The following is a 24,975-nucleotide window of genomic DNA, read 5'->3' as shown; positions in this document are numbered from 1 at the left end:
AGGCTTCCTAGCAATCTTAGTGAGTAAGGAGCGTGAAAAGGAATTTGTTGCATGCTCCGAGTGCATTGTTTTCGATATCATTATGAGGTGTGGACAGATCTGCATAAGTCAAAATATTCGCTGTGTAAAATGCTGAAATAGATAGAGCGATAATATCGCATATATTGGCTACGGTTACAATATTTCACCATACTGCGCGACGCCGTGGTGGCGCAGTGGTTAGCGAGCTCGACTACAGTGCCCAAGGATGCGCGATCGACTCTCGACCGCAGTGCTTGCTTTTTGAATGGGACGGAAAGCTAGGTGCATGTGCACTGTGCGATGTTCGTGCACGTTAAAAAACCCGTGGCGATCAAAATTTTCAGAGCCCTACACTACTCCATCTCTCATACCGTGAGTTGTATTGGGACGTTAAACCCCATGAGCCATATACCAATCACTGTATTGTAGACACTGCAAATGCCGCCATCAGCTGCTAAACACTCAAGTAAACGGTCGGCATTAGGGAAGCCTCGAACGTGAGCTGCCTGAAGAAGCAAACGTCGCTCAGAACAACTGATGTATTATCAAGCCTCCCGTACGTGTGAGCCAGACCAAGCAGCATTTGCTGGTATCGTGACCTCGGAGGCCATGATACATACATTGCGTTATTGCATTTTATTACCTGGGGTGTGGCGCTAATTTATTTACTTATGCCATTAACACCAAAAACTACTTTTCCTCTGTGTTGTAAGACTAAGTTAGTATGCCAATTTTGTGTCCCGACTACGTAGCAGAGATCATGGTTCAGGTTTTTAACTGCTGTACCTGAAGCTGTAAAAGGATGGTGCCGTAACGAAGCGACGCCGTTAGCGTTTCGCAGTTTTGCATATTTTTTTGAATACTTGCTAACAAGTTGTACTGACTTGTAAACATATTCGATTAAAAATAACCTTATACGAAAGCCCGTGTATCTAACGGCACCAGCAGAAGAGTCCTGAAAAAGGCTGGAGTCATTTTAAGTATGGTTGCAAATGTTCTCTTGCTGGCGGTTGGTTCTTGCGGTGGTTCTGGGTGATTTTGCGATGTGTAACGTTGTTGAGGTTGGTGCATACTTCTACGCATTTTGTTTTCTATGCAATAAAGAGCTGCTGGCCTGTGCGTGTTGCATATTCGTTTTGCCCCTACTCTGTAGCGTATCTGATTCATATCCGATTCGTTTTTAAACTTATATATTCCTATTCGATCCGAGTTTCGGTTAAACAGCTCGTGCTGATTTGGTTTGGAAATATATTATGCGCACCCCTCTGCACTGCTAGACGGAGAGGCAAAACAACTTCTGAAGCAGTTACGGGCTTTGCCAGAAAACAGTAACTGGTGAAGTACAAAGAGCAAACGATCTTAAAGAGCACATATTTATGTTTACAGGTATCGCAGCAAGACAAACCTACACAGGAAAGGATGACCAATTACAGCCTGAAACCATGGGAGCAAGTCGCTATTCTTGAGCCCGTAATTGCACTCTGAGAGAGAGGTTTCTTCTACGTGATGTAAAGGGCTGTTTCAAAAAAATTATCCAGTAGTATTTTAAGGTGAAAGGCTTTCAAGGCTTAAGGGGAATATCTCGCATCTGCGACATGAGTCCGCGATATTTCGCGAGATCTGTTTACGAGTTGTGTCAGCGAGATGCCGCCAGATTCCATTAAGCGTGTCAGCGAGACGTCGCAATAGGTTCAGACGTCAATACAATTTCCCCGGTACAGACTTCGCAATAGGTTCTCACGTTGACATAATTTCCACGCTAAGAATGTAATGAAATTATAAAGAATGCACAACTACGCAAGATAGAGGACGAAGAGAAGGAGGAGAGCCCTTCAACATTAAGCTCTTAAATGAAGCTAAGTGCCATCCCACTATTTGTTTAACAAAAATATGACGTTTAATCATTGGAGAAGTAAAATAAAAACGACGTGACACACATGTTAATAGCAGCGCTCTAAAACAAGTGCTCTTTAGTGTCAGCAAAAATACAGAAACGGTACGATTCTGAAGTGAGTCGTCTACCCTGTAGAACCCGCAGCAAGGAATGGGTGCTGCTTATAAACAGTAAAGCTCGACGTGATAGCTGATTTCAACTGACTGAGGGTATGAAAAAAAAATCGACTAAGGTAAAGCAACATCCATGTTAACGCTCATTGCTGTGATCGATATGCAGAAAGACGCTTCTTGAGAGTATAACTGCAGTCCTCAGTATATACGGATTCACCTCCTTGTGGATCCTTATCAGTTTGCGAGAGAGAAACGTATTTGTTTAAACGTTTTTTGTTGTCACAGATATCAGTTTACACTCAAATATTATTAGGGGTCTTATGAGATTTTAATATTAAAGGACTGAATTGTGGAGGTCGTTTTAAAATAACACAGTGAAAGAAGCCTCCGCCTTTCTTACGTGGAAATAAGCTTCCGGGAATATGGACGAACAATGCACGCATGCCAGCTTTGGCAATCGGGAACGCCGTTTTTGGCTCTCAGTTGCCTCTTGGTCGCTTTTCAAGTGTTGCTAAACACCAATTTCATGCAGAAATATTACTCGCACAAGAAACAAGTTGATTGAGCTTAAACATAAAAGGTTGCATACAGAGCTGCCCCTCACTGTTATGGTGTCCCTGAGGACCACGATCAAGTGCAAGCAGGTCGTAGAGTTTTCAGGAGGAAATGTACCCTTCTTCGGGAAAGGTAACAGTTCAAATATAAGAAAATACGCACATCTATATGCAGTTTCAGCAAATATTGGGAACGAATTTAGTAATTTTTTTGAATGGTGGCTTTTTCCAAAAGCTACATGAAAAAACGTCTGCTGATACTTTTGTACCTAGTAAAACGAATTGTTGGTTCCGCCTTGCGACATGACTTAAGCAGGCATAGCGCTTCATGAATGGCCTACCATAGCAAGCACTGAAGTATGTTCCTTGTGTTTCATATGTGCCGCATAAAGACAAGCAGAAAATCAAGTCGAATTGTCAGGCATTGCACAGTATTAACGTGTGGCTCAGCAAACGCACTGAAAATTTACGAGGAATGAAGGCAAATGTGCTCATCAGGAGATTTGCATTCATACCCGGTAAAACGTAGTGAGATACTGAAAAGCAACGATTGGTCAGAGACTAACCTTGATCATCTGCGCACCCTGTTAAATCGTATAGCACCTTAAAAAAGGCACCCAATTGAACCGTGGAGGTCTCTTAACAATTTTCTTCCGGACATGAATCCTAGCATTGACGTCACTGCCTTTTCCCTTTCATAACGATCGGCACCTGTTCGGTCACTGATTTTTTAATTCAAATACAATATATCTACGCTCTTTAAGGAAGCCCAACTCAATATCATTTGTCCGTGTTATTTTCTGCATTCGTTCGTTCAAGATGTTACAAGCAATAAAGGGATCCGAGGGCTTCATCAACACCAACAAGCCTCTACTTCTGAAAAACGAGGGACTTCTTAACACGATCAAGACGCTCCTATTGACAAAAGCGTAAGTGCGTTAAACACGGCGCTTATAGGGTAATAATCTTGAAATAAAAATCCTTCTTGAACAAGAGAATATTTATACCAACGCCACAAGCACTCAGACTACCAACATTGTTTTCACTGAGGACTATAATTAAACTCCAAATCCGCAGTGATAGTGCCCTTGGCGGGAGAACCTTTGTGACCAGGTTGAAGTCCTGAAGTTCTGAACAAATCTTTTAGCAGCAGCAGGTTTTCTTTTCTTTTTGGCACACGCGAAGACACGCGAAGAAAAGGAGAGGAATCAAATTCATGGATAATTAGGGGCGACTCAAGGACATAAATATATTTGTTGTGCGTAGGCTACAAAATAAAGCACAATATTTGATCGTTCAGCTTCCCATTTCCGTAAGAAAAAACGAAAAAGCGGGAAGGAGTCGCCACAAATAAAGAAAAAACAGCACTACAAAACTACGGCGAAGGGCAATGAACAAGTACAACGTTCACGTTTTATTGCCGAGGACAAATTAAGTATTCTCGTCATGAAAGGGTTGAACTGACAACGTTATGTTAATCGTTGTATTCGTGTGGGCTAGTTTGTATAACCGAAAACACAATGAGGACACCTAAAATAGCAGCAAAAGAAGAACACAGGATAGGCAAAACTAACAATTGATGTTTTTTTTTTCAAAGTTGGTGATGCCAAGAAACTAAACACGGGAGTATGAGGCACGAGAAGCAGAAAACGTTTCATGTTAAGGGTTCACGATCACACTGCGGGTGCATTTTTTTATTAATATGATCGTCACCTTTAGTAAACCATCCGCCGTTAGTCCAGAGTTGCCATGTATATTTATTCTAGCGTTCCCACTTTTGTTTATTAGCTCCGTTAGGCTGGCCCACAACACTAATTTTCAGAGTGTTTCAGTCGGATGCTAGTTTTTACGCGCCAGAAGGACCCCAATTCCTTAAAGTTCTAGTACATACAAAAATAAAACAGTTGAAGCATACGGGAAAAGAAGAAATTGACCTCCAACCACGTATGGTATCGTTCATGAGGCACTGGTGCTAGATAGGGATGCGGCACGTCGGTAAAGATAGAAACGGGAAACACTGCAAACCTCTCTGACAACAGGGTAAGGTGCACACTCGCAATTGGACCCGCAGGCTAAAATTATGACATTTCACAACCATGGTATTTCCAGTGATTTTAATGTATCTAGGTTTTCGTCTTCCGAGTCTGGCTATTCAATTAAGTTGTTTGGAACTCGTTGCCTTTATTTCAGCGGAGGGGGAGTTAAGATGTGCATCGCAGGGCGGCGCAACGCAACATTTCAATATCATCAAGAGAAGGCGAGAGAGAAAGAAACTCCTCATCAGAAGAGTATCTAACCAGTACTTACCTATGGGACAGAAATGTGCTGGTTAAAGAAAACTGCTGAACTGAAGTAGAATATGACAGGAAGGTTATAAAATGAAAAATTCTACGTGTAACTGCAAGGGATAGGAAACATGCAGCGAGCATTTGTTGAACAAACACTAATCACATTCTAGCCAGAATAAAATGGACAGGGCAGGACACGTAGCGCGAAACCAAAATAACTTATGACCGCTGACGGTGACAGAGCGGATTTAAGAGGAGACAATCGCACCAGTGGGAGGCAGAAAATTAGATTGGCGAATGAGATGAGGAAGTTTTCGGTGATAAGAGCACACAGCAGTATGACCGTCCTAACTGTAAAGATACAGGAGAGGTATTTGTCCTGCAGTGGTGATAGTTAGTGTGATAATGATGATGATATTGTTACGAAGCGGCAAGCCGATGAAAACAGGAGCACAAAGGACAGAGAGAAGATGTTGGATGAGCGTGAGATGACGTTCAGTGAATATGTTAGCAGGACAAGCGCGAGCGCTCCTGCCCGTGCCACTGCCCTCTTCTTCTACCTTGCTCGTCCGTAAATATATTCTAACAGGGATTATTGGCAGGGAGGGGGGCAGTGAATGAAAGTTTGTTGATATTCCTCCGGCATGGCGTTTAACAAACAACTTTGAGATCGCTACTGTAACCCGGTTTAGAGAAATGCGGAAACATCATTGTCATTAAATTCCTTACCATTTACCTTCTTGTCATTAATTTTCTTACCACTAATTTTATTATCACTGAAATCATTATGACTTATTTCCTTATAACTAATTACCTTCTCCCTACTATTCTTGTCGCTAGTTTCCTTATCACTGCTTCTTTGCAATAATGTCCTCATGACTAATTCCCTTTTCACTGTATTGCCTTCGCAAATTTTCCGAATCACCAAATTGTCGTTACGACGTACTGCTTCACCGCAGTAAGGTTTACATGCGCAGTCTTGGCTTCGAATTTTGGCTTTATATTTTGCGTCGGTGGTTTGCCCTCGCCGAAATAATCTTTTAATGCTTTCACATTGATATAAACCGAACAGACAAAACAGTTTCAAGCGTTGAGAGCTTCACATGCTCCATAGGCTGGTAAGTGCGAACTGAATTGTCTGGAAACGCCTACATCTCCTGGATTTGAGAACAGAGCTCGGAAAATAGCGGTTACTCTGCCAGAAATTGGTGCCATCACCCTCACTCATTATTAGTCCTTTTAAGTGTCTCTAGCTGTTTCTTGTTTGTTGATGTCCCGCAGAAACACTTTAATTCTTATAGCTAAGAATAATAAACAGTGCTCAACTGTTATCATCCAGTAAAATTAGCCGCCAAGGAGAAGTGGAAACTGATCTATACATTGCGGCCATGCTTCGCTAAATTACTGAGCACTCGATTATATCAGCTCATTTAGTGACACCATCAAGATTAAAAAAAAAATTTTCTTAAAAAAAAAACATTCCGGCGGAAACCTCCTTATTTATACTGATATATAAGAAACACCCCTGTTCATTATATTGGAGATAAAAGTGTCCGCAAATGCCGAACCACTCCTGAAAACAGATGCTATTGAACGCCGCTTACAGATTAAAACTTTATTACCGCGACGTTATCCCAATCTAAGCATCGCATTCGTGCGCGGCGTGTTGCGAGCAGCGAGAACGTGTACCGGTACGTGGGCTTCCACGTCACCGTCTTCCTCTCTCCGTTTCTGGATGCCAAGGAGGCCTTCTGGGAGTTGGCATTGTTCGCCACAGCCGCGAAGACGGTGCGGCGCAGACTACTCCCACCCAGTGTGGGACGGATGATCGACGAAGCAGCGGCCCTCGGAGTCGTCGTCCGCCCGCCACCGCCCAAGTGGCGCGTCTGCCTGCGCCTCGTCGACCGCCTATTTCCCAGCTTGCTGATCGTGGCCTACGCGAAGAATATCAATCATACTGCTCTCTTTCAAGAGCTCATGGTTAGAGACCTGTTCGCGTTTCACGTGTGTAGTACAGCTCTCCATTTTATTTATGTGAACGGAGTATCCTGCATGGGACATGTTCACCGTCCCATGCAGGAATGCTTAGATGGAACGGAGGAGCTGTCGACTTGTAATAGCGAAGCGCTCTGGGCGCATGCGCATGCTCTAATTCTTTCCTCTGTGATCATGCATTAAACACCGAAAGGTACCCTGAACAACGCTTATTAAAACTCTGGAGAGCTATCCGTTAGCGCTAATATATACCGATGCGAATATGAAACAAGGCAATGCGTCGGATTCAACCTAATGTAGCCGGAGGGGTTCCTGTGACAAGACTCTCGATAGAGTGCTACGCAGATTATTAGTTTAAAAGAGCCGCAGATGAATGCATTGGACGAGCAGCCGATCTCCTAAGGGACCGAATGGCTGTGATGTAATCAGTCGTGAAGGAGGAAGTTAGGACAATGAGGGCTGCATTTATTTTGGATGGACGACATTACCTGCAAATGTGCCGGAGTGGGCTGATGGCATATTGAGAGGAAGACATTTTTCATGTAGTATATATTACATTGTATTAGTATTATTATTGTGATCAAACTATTTTCGTAAAATTAAACTGTTGTATGAGTCTACTAATTGGTGTATATTGCTGAATAGCATTGACGTTACTTGGGACTTAACTTCGCACTCATTGGATGTCTAGTGGCAAATACGAGCTATTTTTTCAATTATTGCCTTCCGAAAAAAAGTTTTAACCCAATAGTTGTAGATTTTTTAAAACGGCTGGCTGCGTTTGTGGCATTATTATCATGCTGCGACTTATGCCGCCTTATGTATAGGCCTTCAAACATGCTGTCATGTTACCAGCTTTTACTTTATATCAGTCGCCAACTGCGTACAACAAGCTTCATCGTAGAGAGCACAGCTCACAAAATCAAATTTTGTTATCTAGGATCCGTCTCGAGGCTTAAGAGTGACGCCGCAGTGACGAAGTTTTTCACTGCGCCATGTGTCTTTTCGGTAAAGACATCAATTTACGTAAACGATAAATTGGTGGAAACAACGTACCCAGCCGTTTTTCGAGTTCCCCAACTTTTGCATTGAGAGTTTTTCTCTCATAATAAAATAGGTAATTAGTCTCCACTAATTAACGTTATTGAATGAAAACATAGTACAGATTAGCGTAGGCAACTGTGAACATCTCTGAATCGGTTTCACGTGCTAGGGCAAACTATATTTTTGAAAACCTTAGCTACATAGCGACGCCTGGTGTATACATGCGGCTTGCTTTCTATAGGCTGATGTGATGTCGGAAGAAATCCGGAGCACCTTCATCGACCATGTGGTCAAGATGGGCTACTTTGACAACTGGACGAGACGTATATTCAAGGCTAGGGTAAGTATCGTCTTTATCTGGATCTAGATATCGACAAAAAAATTAAAACAACGTTTCCAGTGAGGAGTGCACGAAACGAGAAAGCCTTACTATCGATATGTGCCGAATACTTTCCATTCCTGTGAGCGGTGTCGAAGAAACTGTTTCCTGGTATGCACTTCTGAACGTGTCGCGTATGAAGGCTTCACGCTGAATGAAGCATTTGTCGCTTAGGTTGTTGAAGTGCTGGATAATATAGTGTTTAGGCTAATACAAAACCGATGTTCGGTTGTACCTGGTAAGAACCAGCTAACGGGGAGGTGCGGAATTTCTTGTCGAACCCTTGCTGATATTGAAACGAATATTATTGCCATTTAATGGCAGTTCTCTGAACTTAGACCGACGTGGTGTCGTCCTTAGTGTATTTTTTCGTAATGCAGATCACGGCACAATTAAATTCACCTGAAGACTTCGACTCAACAGCGTTATTGCAGTGGCCTAGGGTATGTCCTTGTGATTTTCGTTAGCCAACGTCCCCTATTGTACTGGCTTATTCAATAATTCCTTAACCTTTTTTTTCTGTTCTGTATGCACGCATTGGGACATAGCCGTAAGCTACAACTTATGTAAAAAATCACCGGGCTTTCACCTAAAGCCCGCTTCAGCCAAGCTGTATGAATGGGTGCGCGTAGCCACGGAGTAGCGCGCAAAGTGTTCTGGAGGGTTCAATTATTTGAATGCTATCTGATTAGTAGCTCCTGCTGACTCTGTCATTTCATGTCATATCAAGACGTTAAAACTCTCGCCGATAAACCAGCGCATCTCCACGTCACTCGCCTGCTACCCCCTGCTGGATGTATACTCAGAATATTTCGCTCAAAGCTCCAACGCCGAGAACGCTGCCATCAATTTTGGTCAAGATGGAACCTTTTGCGCTAAACGTTAAGATATACAGAATAAACTATGAAGTCTCTACGGAATGGCAGGGCTCTGTTCCCAGAAACCAATGCTGCTCCGCTAGCTCAGGCCACAACAAACAACAGGAACAGCGAACGACAGCCCAGGAGTACAAGCATTTATTCAGAATTCTGCAATACTGCTTCCTCTTCATCAGCGCGGTCGCACAAGCAAGCATGCAGGCAAGCAAGCAGGCGATTAGAACAAGCGCAATTCAGGAGCAGTACCTCTTTTCCAGCTCCGTGGATGCATACACACTTCTTTCTCTTTCTCTCCTCAACTCCTCAATGCCACACAAGTCGTGCGTCACCGCCGCGGTAGACAAGAGACCGGGCGGTGGAGACTGCTGCAGTGATTGTGGTAGGCGCGGTGCGTTTGTCCTCCGTCCCTGCTGCGGTGTAGCCAGGAGGGCAAGGGCAGTGGCGGCTGCTGGAGACGCCCGGCTTGGAGGTATGGCTGTCCACACTGACGCCATATGAGCTCCAAAATTTTCAGTTAAACACTGGCAGTGTTTCAATACCAACGAATCTACCAACAAGCACACGGGACAGAAAAGAGCAGAGGCACCTTTCGACATGCCTCAATGATCACACTCTTTTGCAATAAAAGTTTTTTTTTCTCTCTCTCTCTTCCTGCTTAGAAAATTATTTTTGCGGCATAGGAGCCATCGATGCTGCTAAGGATAATGCGAGTGACGTCAAATTGAGGCAAGTGTTTCGGCTTCCCTCCTGCATTTTATGCTCTTTGCGAGTTCTTGCTCTTGGCCTGTTCACTGTGCCGGTATATTCATTGCATCTTCCGTACATCATGCCATGTAACGTTACAAATATAGTATGGCAAGCAAATACACGAAGGCTCAATCAACAATCGGGATGCATCAGCAGGGGATTTTAATTGTTTAATGCCTCAAGTAGCGAAATTCTTGTGCGCTTGGTTTTGCCGTAGCTCCTTCGCCAAACTGCCCAAATTGACAAAGTAAAAGGCACTTGCGTTCCCAAACATAACGACTGAAGTCATGATGGTAGAGAACGCAAGTGCTCCTAATGGTAAAAACCTTGTCATGATAGGTTGAAAGTTGTGTGAGCCCCTGTGATTTGACAGGGCAGAATTCTCTTGATCGGGCTACTGATACAAGAGGTAAACGCATGACGGCGGCAGTCATATCAAGGGAGGCAGAATCCCTCCATCTAGAAGTGCAGAAAAGAAACGTGGGCTGCATGCATCCCTGATTCAGCGGCGACGCTTAGATATGCTGGCGTTAAGGTATTTCATTCAGACAATCAGGATGGTGGAAAGAAGATTTAATGACTTGGTCCGACGGCTAACGCTACCAGTACTTCTGTCACAGCAGGGAGCAATTACCAGCCGCAGGTCGCAGCTTCGGCGCGAGAGACGGATGCCGGGGACCAGCTATGTCGATAGAGATGCCGCGGTTCTCTGTGGTCTTTGTCTTCCTCACAATGTCCAGGCGTGAAAAAGCCGCTATTCTGGCCACTCACGGGGAAGAGACGACAAGAGGATTGTAAAACTGCTTGAGGCGGCTAACATGACGCGACGGCAGTGGTTGGAAGCAGGGGTTACTGTCTCACTGACGTAGGTGACAGGAGAAGTGTAACATTGTGGTTAGCATCTTTGTTTAAGGGACTGGCTTCGGCTGAGTTATATGTTTGCTTACATGTAATTGATGGTGGAGACTAACGACACTAATCATATACAGTGACATCAAGAAGAAAGGTTTTCTGTGTTCACCCTCTACCTACAAACGTTGGCTACTTCCCCCTGCACTCCGTCGTAGAGTCATGCTAAATAACGGCAATGATAGCTGTGCAAGCTAAAAGTTATTCAAGCTAGTAAGCCAAGGCAAAAGAAAGTACGCCTGTGAAAAAAAGTCTTAACAAGTTTGTTCGCTATTTCCAAACCTTTTCTTTAGAATTCCCTTTCATGCGGCAGTTTTCCATGACGCATGGCACCATGTCAGTGGTATCCTAAGATATACAAATATGGTGACACGGGCGTCAGCCAGTTCCTTTCTGTAATCCTGTCAGCTCAGTGTACACGAGATGAATATTTTTTCACAGCAGTGGCAGCACAATCATTTATCTTTTTCAGGCGAAAACAGTAAACCTGTATACAATGTTTCCTCGGCGGCAGTCCTTCCACAATGATGTGATCAGCTACGCTAACAAGGTGGGTAATCGTCCTGTTCTAACAGCTCGTATCTTTTTCACTGAATTTCAGAAACACCTTGGGGGAACCTGTCGAATCTCAAGCCAAACATAAAGCCAATTATTTCATGACCAACGGAATATATTTTGTTTTGAATGGCATTCAGCGACAAATGGTGAAGTCATATATATGTGGCGGTGTAAGCCTTAGTATCAGAGTCCGCCTGCGCTGTTTGCATCTTCTGTACACAGCCTGAGATGCTTGAAGAAATATTTACTCTTTTATGTGTTTTCATAATGGGTTAACACTACCGAAATACTTTCGAGGTGAGTATTCGGTGTTGTACAAACTGCTTGCAGCACTACGAAAGATGGGACGAACAATCAGCTAATAGCTGAATTTCGCACCAATAATCTGCTTTTTAATTATTTTGGTAATCTGCCTTTTACCAGGGGTGGCTTCCCAGTGTCCAAATTTTAAACACATCGCATCACATTTACATGCACCAGCTTAGCCTTGCAATCTTGTTTTTTAAAGCATCATACTAGTGGAGAAAAATAGTTCTCAGACCCATGCTTCGAGAATCACGTCATTTGAAAAGAATTCGTATGGAACAAAGCGTGTACGGACATCTTTCGTGTCACGTTAGGGACCAGTGGCTCTACAGCGTACGCGCCGATAAGTGATGCAGCAAGACAATGAATTTACCATTACGGGAAGTACACTGGGCGGTGATGGCCTCAGAACTAGTTTAAGAACTGACAGATGTTCCCTCGCTTCGGCAGTTTAAGTTGAGCGTGTTCTGCTAATAATTTCCGGATATGATATTATTTGATAACGTAATGATTTATGATTAGCTGTTTCAATGCTTTACCGCGGTGTTTGAACTCGAAGTTCGGACTTTTTGTTTAAGGTTTTAGTCTAATGTCTATGTTATCGCGGGCTGTGCTGGTGATTTTCTCCAAGGTTCGTAATATATCAAGACGTACTTGATTGCACTGATATAACGTGTAATTTTTGAAAGAATCCTTTTCCTGAAATGGAGTCTTCTGCAAGAGTCCTCCATGAGCCAACAATTATATTTTATGCGCTAGGTTATTTACTACCGGTATACCTTACGAGTTCGTCTTTTTACAACACCATTTGTACTGTCTTCAGCAGCATTGATATCGTGTCGATGTATTATTGATATAAACGCTTATTTATCGAGGCCGGATTTCGGAAGTATACGGGCTATTTATTGTTCCATACTGCAGCCTTACATTATCTTCAGTGGCTGCAGCAGGATATAATGTAGGAAGTATAGAACAGAAAAGCAGTGGCCACAGTCAATCCCGTCATGGATGTGCGTGCAAGATATTTGCGGTCCTGGTTCTGGTGACAGCCACTATTATGGTTAGCTCTTAAATGTTGTTCATATAAGGTGTTCCTAAATGCCGCATGGAGCATATTTGTTGCTAGAAATTCCTCACCTGGAGCAAATCGAGACTATATTGGCCATGTGTGGCTCCCGAGACTCAGTGTTAAGTGTCAGTTGCACAGCCTATGATTTTCTCTGTTTCCAGGTGCAGTCACTATTGAGTGGCTTGACCAGTCCACTGGATACCTTGCTGAAAGTGGGAGCCTTCGTCGGGGAACGGTGGAAAGAGCCGAGGGAATACGTCGTGCCTGAAACCAGGTACAGTTGCTTCAGTGTTTTCCACTCGTCTTTCGACATGCATAGGAAAGTTGTCGTAAAATATAAATAGTAAATCTGTTTTTGGTTTGTGGGCACGCATGTTACTGTTCCGGAAGATGCATATTTGGCTATGTAAGTTTCACGTTTTCGTATACGCGATGAGTTTTGTACTGATTACAGATTATATGATCAGAAAAAGTGATCAGTTATTTTGCATTAAGGACTCAGTTAACAAATAGGCATTTATTGCACGCATTGTTCGTCTTACTATAACTTAGCTGATCAGACCGCGCAGAGAAATCTCGAAGGAGTTTTAAAATAGAAGTCTGTAAGCAGTAAAACAATCAGCATGTACACTAATCACAACATCTACACAATCGTTCAAAATAGATGTCCGTGATTTCTCGTGTATTTTTTACCTCTAAAATTTATCTACGTTACTATGCTTTACATGGTCGTTCGTTCCTAAACGAGCATTTTCTCCGTATTAGTTGGGAATCAGCAAGCTTCGATGCTCAGCCCATGGCCACGAACTCTATAGGTTCAATTTGGTTTCCCCACGAGGGATGAACTGTGTGATAAATATTTCAGTGAACACACTAACTTCTCCGTAGGTGTGAATAATGAAGCCTGCAACATGACATATCGACAGTAAAGGTTCATATATAAATTCCCGTTTCTCTGTATGCGTCGGATTTGTGGCGTTGACACCATTCAGATAAAACATTCTACGGATTGAAAGTGTTGCGAGGAGGCCATACGCGATATTAATTTTGTCGGTTAATAAATTTTGGTTGGGAACAGATTTCGCCGAACCACCTGTCAAAAATATTCAATGTCTTCCACTTGAGCTAGACATGTTATTTTTTTCTTTATTGTGATACAGAAAGTGTTGAAATATGCAAGCATAGATGATGTTCCCTAGATTAAGAAATGTAGCTAACTAAAAAAACGTGAAAGTGACGGCGGGGATTGGATGCTCCTTACGCGGCTCCCACCACGTTTCCTTCATTTGTGCAGCCAAATGTTCGCAATATAAGTGCGCTTGAGACTGCCAGTTGTGTCCAAGGATAAAAAAAAATATGGCTGCGGCACAGCTCGGTTAAGCCCGTTTATCTGAGCAAAAGTTTTGGTATGCTTGTTATGTTGCGTTGCTAAGCCAGGGTAGACTCGTGTAGATTGCCTAGTTAACGGAGGTGAAGTTCGATTAATCATGGTCAGACGCGGTTGGCTGTCTGTGGATGCAAAGGAAACACAGCCGAAAGACTGTTTCCAGCCAGCGACTACTCTACTGGCATCTGCGAACCTCAAATATATGACAGCTGAGTCTAGACGACACGAAGGTGTAAAGAGCTTTTGAAAACAAGTGGAAGGGGGGGGGGGGGGGGGAGCCATATGGCTAGCTGTGGCGGTGGAAGGAAAGGGCAGGCAGTAAACTGGAAGGCTGTCTGTAATTGTGCCAGGCAATGTTATATACTTGTGGAGATATGAAGTACCTGTAGATTAAAAACATTTCCGAGAACACTGCTGAATCTGCACTGGAGAAATGCGTAAGCCTAACCGTTGCTATGTTGTCCGCGAGATGCGCCAGCGGCATTCCGCGAGTCATAGATACTGGGCGTTTCCTTTTCTATAAAGCCCTTACCTGTCTCTAATTATTAGCTAATTAACCCTCACAAACCATTTTGTCACTTGCAGATCTTTCCTTGATGCTCTATCCGATTGTACCATTCATGTTTCGATATACAAAATCGTTCCTCTTCCGCGAGTGACAGATACCGGACCTTTCCTTTCCTGTGAACCACTTAACTGGCACCTCTAAGTTCCGATGGAGGCGAAACCAAGAGGCGTATGTGTGCTGTGCGATGTAAGTGCACGTTAAAGGCGGTTGAAATTACTGCGGAGCCCTCCACTACGGCACCCCTTTCATTCTTTCCACTTTCACTTCTATCTAACTCCCTTCCTTCCTTTAAGGCGCGGTAAGCTGTCCGCGGAACAAGTGTGATAGACATTGCTCGTATCATTTTCTGTAAACCAGTTATTTCGTTTGGTTTGTGGGGTTTAACGTGCCAAATAGATTCAGGCTATGAAAGATGCCGTAGTGGAGGACTTCGGAAATTTCAGCCGATCGGGGTTCTTTAACCGCACTTACTTCGCACAGCACACGGGCGCCTTGCTTTTTGCCTCCACTGAAAAACGGCCGCGAGGCCGGGATTCGATCCCCCTTCCTGGGAACAGTAGTCGAGCGCCGGAACCGCTCCGCCACGCCATCGGGGCGAACCAATAATTATAGTTATTGGCTCTAAGTAATTCCCGAATTCAACCACATCAACCATATCAACTATTTTGCCCTTGCACACCTTTTCTTGACGTTCTATGCTTTGGCACCGTCATTAAGAGGCACCAACTCGTGCCTCTTTTACAGGCCGACAAAGTCATACCTATGCGAAACCCATCTCCATAGTCATACAATGCTTACGCAATAAAATTCCAACAGCCCTGCAGAATCTGCGCTGGAGCAATGTGAAAGCATTAGCATTGCTCCTGCATACGATATACCTCACGCCCCTCGCAGAGGTGTGGTTGTTGCGACTGTAAAAGGAAGGAAAAGAAAAATTGTTGTTACGACTGTAGGAATAAGAAAAAAAAAAGGCATAGGCCTGCTACTGGCTCTGTAGCTGAGACACTACTGCTGCCTTGTGCGTACAGAAAGGAGAAGGAGAGAAAGACGCGCATCGCAACAGCCGTCGTTCACCATCGAAGCGGCGGCTGATTCAGCGACGGCCTACAACAGATGCAAATTCTGTGGCAGGCTAGCCCCCTTCGACTTAAGCGGCTGTGACCTACCATTCCCAGCCCCGTAGGGCCAGGAGCAGCCACCCTGAAGGAAAAGAAAATGCAGGGGCCTGATACTGGCTCTGTAGCTGAGCCAACTCTGCTGCCTCGTGCGGAAAGAGGAGAAAATAGAGAAGAAAAACTAAAGACCACTGCAAAACTGCAATATTACTCAGTGATATCCATCCAAGCGTAGCAATATGGCTACAAATTAAAGCTATCTTTCTCAGAAACTTCATAGTTAAACATTTGTCCTGATCCGGGGATCGAACCTTGCACCACCACTTTTCAGGAGCAGTCGCTCTACCGATTGAGCTCAGCAGGACGGCTGGCTTGGGATGAATTTTTCTTTGACTAAGAAGTTTCTGAGAAAGCTTTATGGCCGTATGACAGCACTTGAATGGATGTCACTGAGTAATTAATCTCTTATTAGAAATCTACTCCACCTAGGGAGATTCCCCTAAATATTTGACCAACGCCGTTCCTACTTCGAGATATAGATCAATTCGCTCTCGCCCTACCATCTGATCTGCTAGCCATCCTCATGTTTTTCCAGAAATCTACCATTGTTCGCCGCTTGGGAAATGTTCAAGCAGGAAGTACGTGCGATAGCAATTGAACTTGGCTCAATTAAATCTTTCTACAGGAAACATCAGGAGAAGACACTTAACAAAAACTTTTAACCTGTATGAGCTAGAATGTGAATCCCCTGGATCATATACGGAAGTGTCAAAAGTGAGTTACAAAGGCATGATGCGGAACGATAAAGGAGTGCCTAAATTCGATCTCGTGTCAAGCGTGCTTTGCACTGCGAACGCTGACGCGGCAAGCTTTGCTTGATGGACGTCATCATGCGACTGCAAAGCTGATTCCGGGATTAATGCGTAATGGCACATTGGTTACGAGTACGAATGAGGTTACGTCCGCATTCGTGGATTATTACTCAATGTTGTTTAGTGCCACTCCTCCTGTAAGAAATTCTGACATCTCGCGCTTCACATCCCTGATGACCCCTTTATCTGAAGATGATTGTTCTGTAATTAGTAGCTCTTTCACGCAGCAAGAGGTAGAAGTGGCAATTTATCAATTACCTCTCTCAAAAACGCCTGGTCCTGATGGCATTTCCTCTGAACTTACAAAGCGTTTAAAACTGTTCTTGCTCCTATCCTGCTAGATGTATTCGCGATAAGTTTAGATCTAGAAACCCTTCCCGAGGCTTTTACAAAATGCCACACAGTCCTAATTCCAAAAAGTACTCATGAAGAAAAATTACGCTCAGTGGAAGGCAATAGACCAATCACACTGGCAAATGTGGATTACAAGAATTTCGCCAAAATTTTATCAAATCGCCTACAGTTCGCAATGTCGGTTCTCATTGGCCCTCACCAGACGTGCGGCTTGAGGGGCCGAGCCATACAAAGTAATTTACATATTGTGCGCACAATCTTCGAATCGTGCTCCTGCTCTCATGATCAGGTTGCTTTACTTCAGATCGACCTCGCAAAAGCATTTGATCGAGTTCGTCATTCTTTCCTGTTTTCTCTTCTGGAACGAGCGAACATTGGTTCTGTAGTACTGAAGGGGATGCAACTTTGCTATAGAAATTGTTCGACTCGCCTAATTGTAAATGGCCACCTATCAAGCTCCATACCAATAAACTCTTCTGTGAAGCAAGGCTGTCCGATGTTTCCACTGCTTTTTGCTTTTTACTTGGAACCACTTTGTCAGTGTTTTACATAACAGTAGTATCCATGGCTTCCCTCTCCTTGGAAATGAGGTTAAAGTGCTTGCATATGCGGATGATCTTGCTTTTTTCTGCACTGACAAACCAAGCGTAGAAAAAGTTATATCCAGCATAGAAGAATTTGGCGCTGTTTCTGGTGCTCAGATGAATCACTCCAAGAGTTCCGGCCTTTGGTTTGGTTCGTGGGGCTCAACACCACCCCTATATGCAGGAGTTGAATGGTCATGTGTGCCCCCTAAATATCTAGGCGTTCCACAGTAGCATTTAAGTAAAGTTCACATTACTGGAAAGAGCGCGTTCCAGTAGTCCAGCCTTATGCTAATACATTTGTCTCCTATCGGCTTTCAATATTCGGTCGGGCTCAGGCCTGCAACATGTTTTTGGCGACAAAACTTTATTATGTGCTTCAGGTCCTCCACTGTGCTAGGCATTACATCCAGCGTTCACCGAATATTTGCGACGTTTATTGGTCATCCAATTTTGAACCGATTCGACGTGACAACCTATTCAGACCTGTTTGTGCAGGGGGGCTCGGCTTAGTGCATCTGTATGTAAGGCAGTTAGTTGCCCGTTTCTTCTTTTTACGTGATTGTTCACATCTGATTATTAGAGCATTCCTACATGTTAATTTTATGAATCTGCTTCCCGACTTAGTGGTTTCTTCAGATTTTACTGCCCGCCCGCAGTTAGTAGGATTTATGCAGGAAGTTTATGCTTCGGTGAGATTTTTGACAGTACGATTCTCGAATGAGTAGTTATATTCTGTTTCGCGCAAGATACTATACAAGGATTTGATAGCAATGCTTTTTCCGCCACCACTGTATCGTTCTTTATACTTTGGTTTTAAAGGTCATGATGTGTTAAAAAGGGTGCGCAAAATGCAGATTTCTCCTTGCACGAAAACATTTTTCTTTAAATTACGCTCCGAAGCTCTACCTGTTAACACCTGGCTTCATAGCAAAAATATTTTTGTATCTTCTGTAAACTGCCGTCTGTGTGATGTGCCTGAAACAACTGAGCACTGTTTCATTCATTGCAAAGACGCAATTATTTTTTTGGGATGTGCTGCAAAGAACTCTAAAGAAAGACTTTGTTCTAAATTCGTACAGTGTGCGGTATCTTGCTGTTTTACAATCTGATTACGAACCTTATGACATGTTTTTCCTTATTGGACTTCATAGCTTGTGGAAGACACGCATGTCGGATCGCAACGCTGAACCTGTTGTTCCACCTAGACTCCATTTTAGCAGAATGATGCTGCAACTGAAGGACACTTATGATGAAAATGACTTTCAACCTGATTGGTTTCCGCTGGTGACACGGTGCTTATTTTTGCCTGCCTTTTAAAAAGTTGTGTCATCTGTGGCGCATCTCAGCAATGGCTGACGGAATTGTAAATAGTCTGTGTACATAACCCTTTCTGTATAATAAAAGCATGTCAGAAAAAAAATTCCTCGTTAGCTCAGTCGGTAGAGCGACTGCCCCAGAATGGCGGTAGTGCCGGGTTCAATCCCCGGATCAGGACGAATTTTTCGTTTTTTTAACTACGAAGTTTCAGAGAAACTTTTATAGCTTTCCTTTTTAGCTGTATGGCAGTGCTTGGGTGGATGTCACTGAGTAATTACTCCCTTATTAGGAGTTTGTTTTCTGTGTCTCAGTTATTACACTTTACTTTGCTGTGTTAATCAGCCGGATATGCTGCCAGACCACATATTCCATGCGCTTTAGGGAGATGGTCTTCTTATAGCAATGCTTTGATTGGTGATAACGTCGGATACGAATCTAACGAAAGCAGGTCAGCCGGAGTTGGATGTGTTTCCGACTTCATAATTAGTTGTCAGGAAAGAAAATGCGCCGCATATTTATGCTTTCTGTGGACACCAGAAATTTGTTTCAGACATTGAGTTTTTGGGAGAATGCGAGTAGTAGTGCTGTAGTGCTACAATGCAGAAAGGAAATAAGGTGGAAGGGAAAGCTAAAGAGTGAAAGAAGTCCCGTGATGGAGTGGCAAGGAGTAATCTTGGCCACCTGGGGGCCTTTAGCGTCCGCTGACATCGCACAACGTAGGGCTCCGTTCAAGTTAGACGTTGGGCGCAGTATAATTTTGGGTGGACACCACGCAAACCTGAACGCCCACACTTACTTTGGTCAAGGTCAATTCAACGTCAAATTTGGGCGTTCACGATTGCGTGGTGTCCACCCAAAATTATACTGCGCCCAACGTCTAACTTGGTAAAGGTCAATTCAACGTCAAATTTTTGAAACGAAGAGGCGTCCGTGTGCAGTGCGATGTCAGCGCACGTTAAAGATCCCCAGGTGGTCGAAATTACTCCGTAGCCCTCTACTACGGCTCCTCTTTCTCTCTTTCCACTTTCACTCCCACCTTCCTGCCTTCCCTTACGGCGCGGTTGCGGTGTCCACAGAAAACACGTGAGACAGTTACCTCGCCTCTCCTTTCCTATATAAAATAAATCAGGTTCAACGTCAAATTTAGTGCCTCGAAAACACCCTCTTTAGGTAGCGTGATGATAAGCTTCAATTTTAACGTGGCTTATAAGAAAGGAAGGACGCAGTATCTTTCAGGGTCACTTGAAAGTGAAATTATTATTATTATTATATGCTACTTTTTTACCTATAGGGTGGTGAAGCTTTCGCTTCAAATATGAGCTGACTGCAATGCAGTTTGGGTGCGTTAACATGTATTTCTTCTGGACACTTCACGCTATCCCAAATATTGACCGGCGTTTTATCGTAGAAGAATGTTACTTCAATCGAGCCTGAATAAATTTTTTTTTGCTTTTACTCATCGCAAAAACTACGAATCAGGTCATTACAGTTTGCTCGCGTAACTTAAGCCGCATTCCGTCTTGCAGAATGGCGTCGTCCCTTTTTGACTCTGACTGCCTTTACAAACCTCAACATGACGCTGTCTGTGAGTAAATCTGCGCTTTTGGGGGACGTAAACTAGAACATCAATATAGTATCGAAATGTAAATGGCTGTGTTTTATCTCCAAGTTGACTGGCCTCCTTTAAAAACTATGTTTTTCCCATGAACACACGGTTTATGTTTGATAGCATTAGGGGTTATCGAATCTAAACAGACTCATAATTACTTTTTGGTCTTGGCGTGAAAATGTAGAACATTTGTCTGTCACTATTTGCTTACAACTTATTGCTATTTATTGCCTGCGTTACAGCGAAGAATGCAAACTTTTTCGTGTGTACGGTTGGTGAGTTTCGAAGTTTTCGAAGTCAGAAAGCTATGCAGGATTCTAAAAAATGAGAATTTTCTTTTTCCTTGATCATTTGTTTGCGACAAATTCCTGTCACGACTTCTTTCACTGCAAACCGGGCAGTATATCTGTTTCATGTGGGATTCTTATGCACTATACTTGTGCGAATTCTGCATTAATATTGCCTTTGAAATCCTAAGATCACACATTAAGGCGGAACTTGTTTTATATATAGCACGGAACTTCATTAAGCTCTCGAATATCAATAGTGTTTTAACTTGCAATAGCACAGTTCCAATATGTCCTCGATTTTATAAACTACGCTGTTAAAAACCAAGCAAGCAAAAAAGAAATTGAAAGACTGGAGTATTCATTATTGCGACACTGAAATTAAATTGAAGGTACCGTGTATCATAAAACCAGCTCCTAATCCTCAAAAGACCATATTTAATACATAAGAGCCATGAACGCGATGGGAGCCGTAGTCATTCCAAGGAATATTGCACGCCAAAAAATGTGAATTACTGTTACAAGCATGATTTGCGAAGCGATTTTAGTTTCCAGAATGCTAGTTCACTTTATTTCGCAAATAATGTGGTAAAAACACGACGTAAACGTTGAAATGTAAAGAAACTCTACTCATGGTCGTGCCGCAGGTGACCAGCTTTGTTTTGTTATTTACATGTTTCAGTGTGAACGCTTCATTTTCGGCGCTTCGAGCATTGCATTTCTGCGTGGTGTCGTATTAGATGTACCATGGTTCACAAGCGTTTAGCAGCAGTCGACAGCCAAGTTCTTCTTAGCGACGTTCATGCCTTCGTTAAAAAATCCGGTATAAAATTACACAGCATAGGTATATCGAATTCTCTTTCAAAATGAATTCGGATGATAACGGGACTAGCTGTCACGCATGCTGTTCCTAAATTATTCCTTGGCGCTAATTAATGGTAGGGTGGAAAATTTTATGGCCTCTTAAACTCCCACTGCCAATTTTTAGAAAAAATAACATAGGGCTGAAGAAAAACGAACAAAATTTCAAAGGATTTCATCCGGAGCTCATCGGAGCCTTACCTCAGTGCGTTGACCGATAATTTAGCTACTTGCACTATATTACTTATATTTCGGATACCTTATTTTCATCAAGCGTTGAAACCTGCAATGGAAGTATTAATATATATACAGCGCGAACACGAAGACAAGGGACCAGATACAAGAAAGCCACAGTACAAGCACTGACTCACAACTAAACCTAAGCCCTTTACTCCAAGGCCCAGAAAAACAAACATGAAGAAAACGAAACAGTCACGTAAAACAACCCCTTGTATCTTGTCCTTTGTCTTCGTGTTCGCGCTGTTTATATTAATAATGAATAAGTACCAACTCGCTAACAAAGTATCTTGGTCTGCAATGGAAGGTAGATATTCGCGATATACGCATGCGGTATTTAGAAGTCGTCTCCGATGCCTTACATCTTCGGTAGTCATCGGATCACACGGATATGTATCTCAGAATATCTCAATTTTCAATTTTCTCTTTTTTGTTTTCATCTCACCATGGCCTTGATGCTCGCTCTAAACACTGTTTCCTGGCAGATCATAACATAACCGGTATTTTAGAGTCTATGCGTGCTGCCAACCAGCGGCGCTCATGATATGCTTATTAGTTAGCATATTGCAGTTGTAAATACTCGGGGCTGCGTTGCGCGATAGTCATCTTCGTTCGGAATTCCACAGAGATGAAATAGGAAGACATTTCGCGAAATACGTCACGGGTTCTTTTCTTACCTTCAGCCGCAAAGCGTGTTATACCGTCGCTACTGTTCAAAAATGTCCTTACTTAGCAGTCTACTCATCCTTCGTGACGGCAGCTAGGCGGCGTCAGCGGCCGATTCGGTAGCTTCACTGGTATGCCACCCCTCCAATTTAGCCCAAAAACGTATCCCACACTTTGCATGGCTAACGTCGTTGCAGTGCAATCAAACGTTCATCGCAAAAGTGCCGTTGTCGAACATGAGAACAGGATCCGTGACCAATAGAAACGAAGCCATGGCACCGGCCAACGATAGATTTCGCTGCGGCAGATGCTAGACCACACCACCCGACGCTTGTTGGCATTCGTATTGACATTTCCGTCATAATTTTTAAAATCTTTTTTAACTTCTGACGACATAGGAGAAAACCGAGTTCAACTTCAAATATAAATACATCATCAATAAACACGTATTTTGCTACCGGAAAAGCCAGACCAGAGGCAAAAAATATCATACTATGAAGTTTCGCTAACATAGAAATTTTGACATGATTATCCTCATTGTGCCCTTTAGGGGCATTTTACACATGGGATATCTAATTTACCCGTAGCGTAATTTGGCTCATAGAACAATTACCGCATACAATAGACAGGCGTAGGCACCTTGACAGAATTATGACTGTTCTAGAAGAGTAGAGCAGCAGCTGCTAAAGAAGGAATTTTTTTCTATTCATTTCATTATTTACCCGCCACTGTGGTGCAGTGGTTAGGGCGCTCGAATTCTGTGTCCAAGGATGCGGGATCGAATCCCAGCCGCAGCCGAAAAGCGGCGCGCGTGTGCTGTACGATGTCAGTGCACGTTAAAGAACCCCAGGTGGTCGAAATTTCCGGTGTCTTCCGCTACGGCGTCTCTCATAACCTGAGCCGATTTGGGACGTTAAACCCCCACAAAGCAAACCAAACCGTTTATTCTTTTAATGCCAGTCTTAAGAGTTGCAATTAGTGGTCTTCTATTCTTCTGGAAACTGGGGCTCCTGTCTTATTTTTATTAAATATGCTGGACAGTGCAGTTTGAGCAGCATTCTGAGCCCTTTATTGCTTTTGAGTGCATAAACCTACTGTGTTATAATTCTGGCAACTACTATTCATTACAGTCTCAAGCAAAGAAGTCTTCGGTACCAGAACGGACAAGCAGATGGCTAGAAATAACCAAGCATGTTGTTTTGGAATGAAACGACCTTAAATTGCGGACAACTGTACGTTTTTGAAGTTCGGTTAGTTATGTGATTTTGGTCGCAACACTCGCAGAAGTGTTGTGGTGGGCTATTTTTAGTAATCTGGGATATTCCAGTAGTTAGGGAAATTTTTATGACACAAAACATTCAAACATTTGCGAAGGCAGGTAAGATCAGTTCTTCATTTTTTCGTAATTTTTATTCTGACTGTTCTCTTTTCATCATGCATAGTTTAAGCTCATTGATCTATTCCTTGCCCATACTCGCGTACAGTGATTCCTATGGGGATGTTCAACCATTCCGTGCCGACCTCAGCCAGCGAAAGGTAAGACTCCCTTTTAAGAGTTATTTTTCACGTTGGAGCGCAGTAATAAGTAATATGCAGACTTCTCATCTGCTGTCCATCTTGTTATCTATGAAATAACCGAAGACAAATGATAGCCTTTGTGTGTAGTGTAAAAAATAGCGGAACTGCTGAGCTTTTGATTGCAGCGATTGTAAAACAAACGCTTATTAACGATTACGCAATAAACAAAGATGTGGACTTTCAGTTAAACAAGAAAAAAGTAATGCTTTAATGTCCCTAGCCTCTGTATGCATGATTATCGCACAATTTCCTCCAAGAGCAAGCAAAATCGCTTGAATGTATTAGTGCCTTGAGAATAATTACCGTTGTTCCATATGTTACTGAAATCACAGAAGGCGCATGCAATTTTAAAGCTATCGTAGATCAGAAAACGCTTTGGCTGATTCAGACTAGTTTCTGCTCTTATATTTGTTCATAGTTAAAAATTCAGCAAAATGTATAATGTGAGCTAGGAGACGAAGCTTAATGGCACAGCGGACATTGGCGTCGAGGAACCAACACACAGTCGGCTGATGATGATTGTTTACCGTGAGGATGAAGCTTCATGAAGCGAAGGGTGGTGATGAGTAATCACAGAAATGGATAAAGTTGACGATAAGGGCTGACAATTAGTTTATTATTGAAATAAAATTATTATTTAGAACTGAAACGATTTAGCTAATTACAGCAAAACAACGTCCAATAGGCAAAGTACACTCCATTTCATTGAAACGGAAGCTTCACTACGGCAGCCAGCTCGAGCCTTCAGCGTTAGTGTCGGTGGGTGCCAGAAGCGCCCACTT

General features: G+C 43.1%; 1 protein-coding gene and 1 long non-coding RNA gene across 2 annotated transcripts in view; both read left to right on the top strand.

The window, feature by feature from the left end:
• LOC146199904 (membrane metallo-endopeptidase-like 1) overlaps positions 1-24,975 on the top strand; it is a 47,875-nt gene that overhangs the window by 12,406 nt on the left and 10,494 nt on the right. The window contains exons 6-10 of the mRNA XM_084592226.1: positions 1,417-1,491; positions 3,402-3,511; positions 6,547-6,850; positions 8,151-8,249; positions 11,295-11,372. Of these exons, the coding sequence (XP_084448352.1) occupies positions 1,417-1,491; positions 3,402-3,511; positions 6,547-6,850; positions 8,151-8,249; positions 11,295-11,372 (666 nt within the window). The remainder of the gene's footprint in view (positions 1-1,416; positions 1,492-3,401; positions 3,512-6,546; positions 6,851-8,150; positions 8,250-11,294; positions 11,373-24,975) is intronic.
• Positions 12,935-24,143, top strand: LOC146199905 (uncharacterized). Its single transcript, XR_014704777.1, has 3 exons — positions 12,935-13,029; positions 20,482-20,540; positions 24,100-24,143. It is a non-coding gene; the product is annotated as an uncharacterized LOC146199905 (long non-coding RNA).

This window comes from Amblyomma maculatum, chromosome 2, assembly GCF_055883805.1.
Source record: "Amblyomma maculatum isolate TAMU_Amacu chromosome 2, ASM5588380v1, whole genome shotgun sequence".
In the NCBI taxonomy this organism is placed as follows: domain Eukaryota; kingdom Metazoa; phylum Arthropoda; class Arachnida; order Ixodida; family Ixodidae; genus Amblyomma; species Amblyomma maculatum.
The sequence above is the reverse complement of the archived record's forward strand: the minus strand, read 5'-3'. Positions and strand labels throughout refer to the sequence as shown.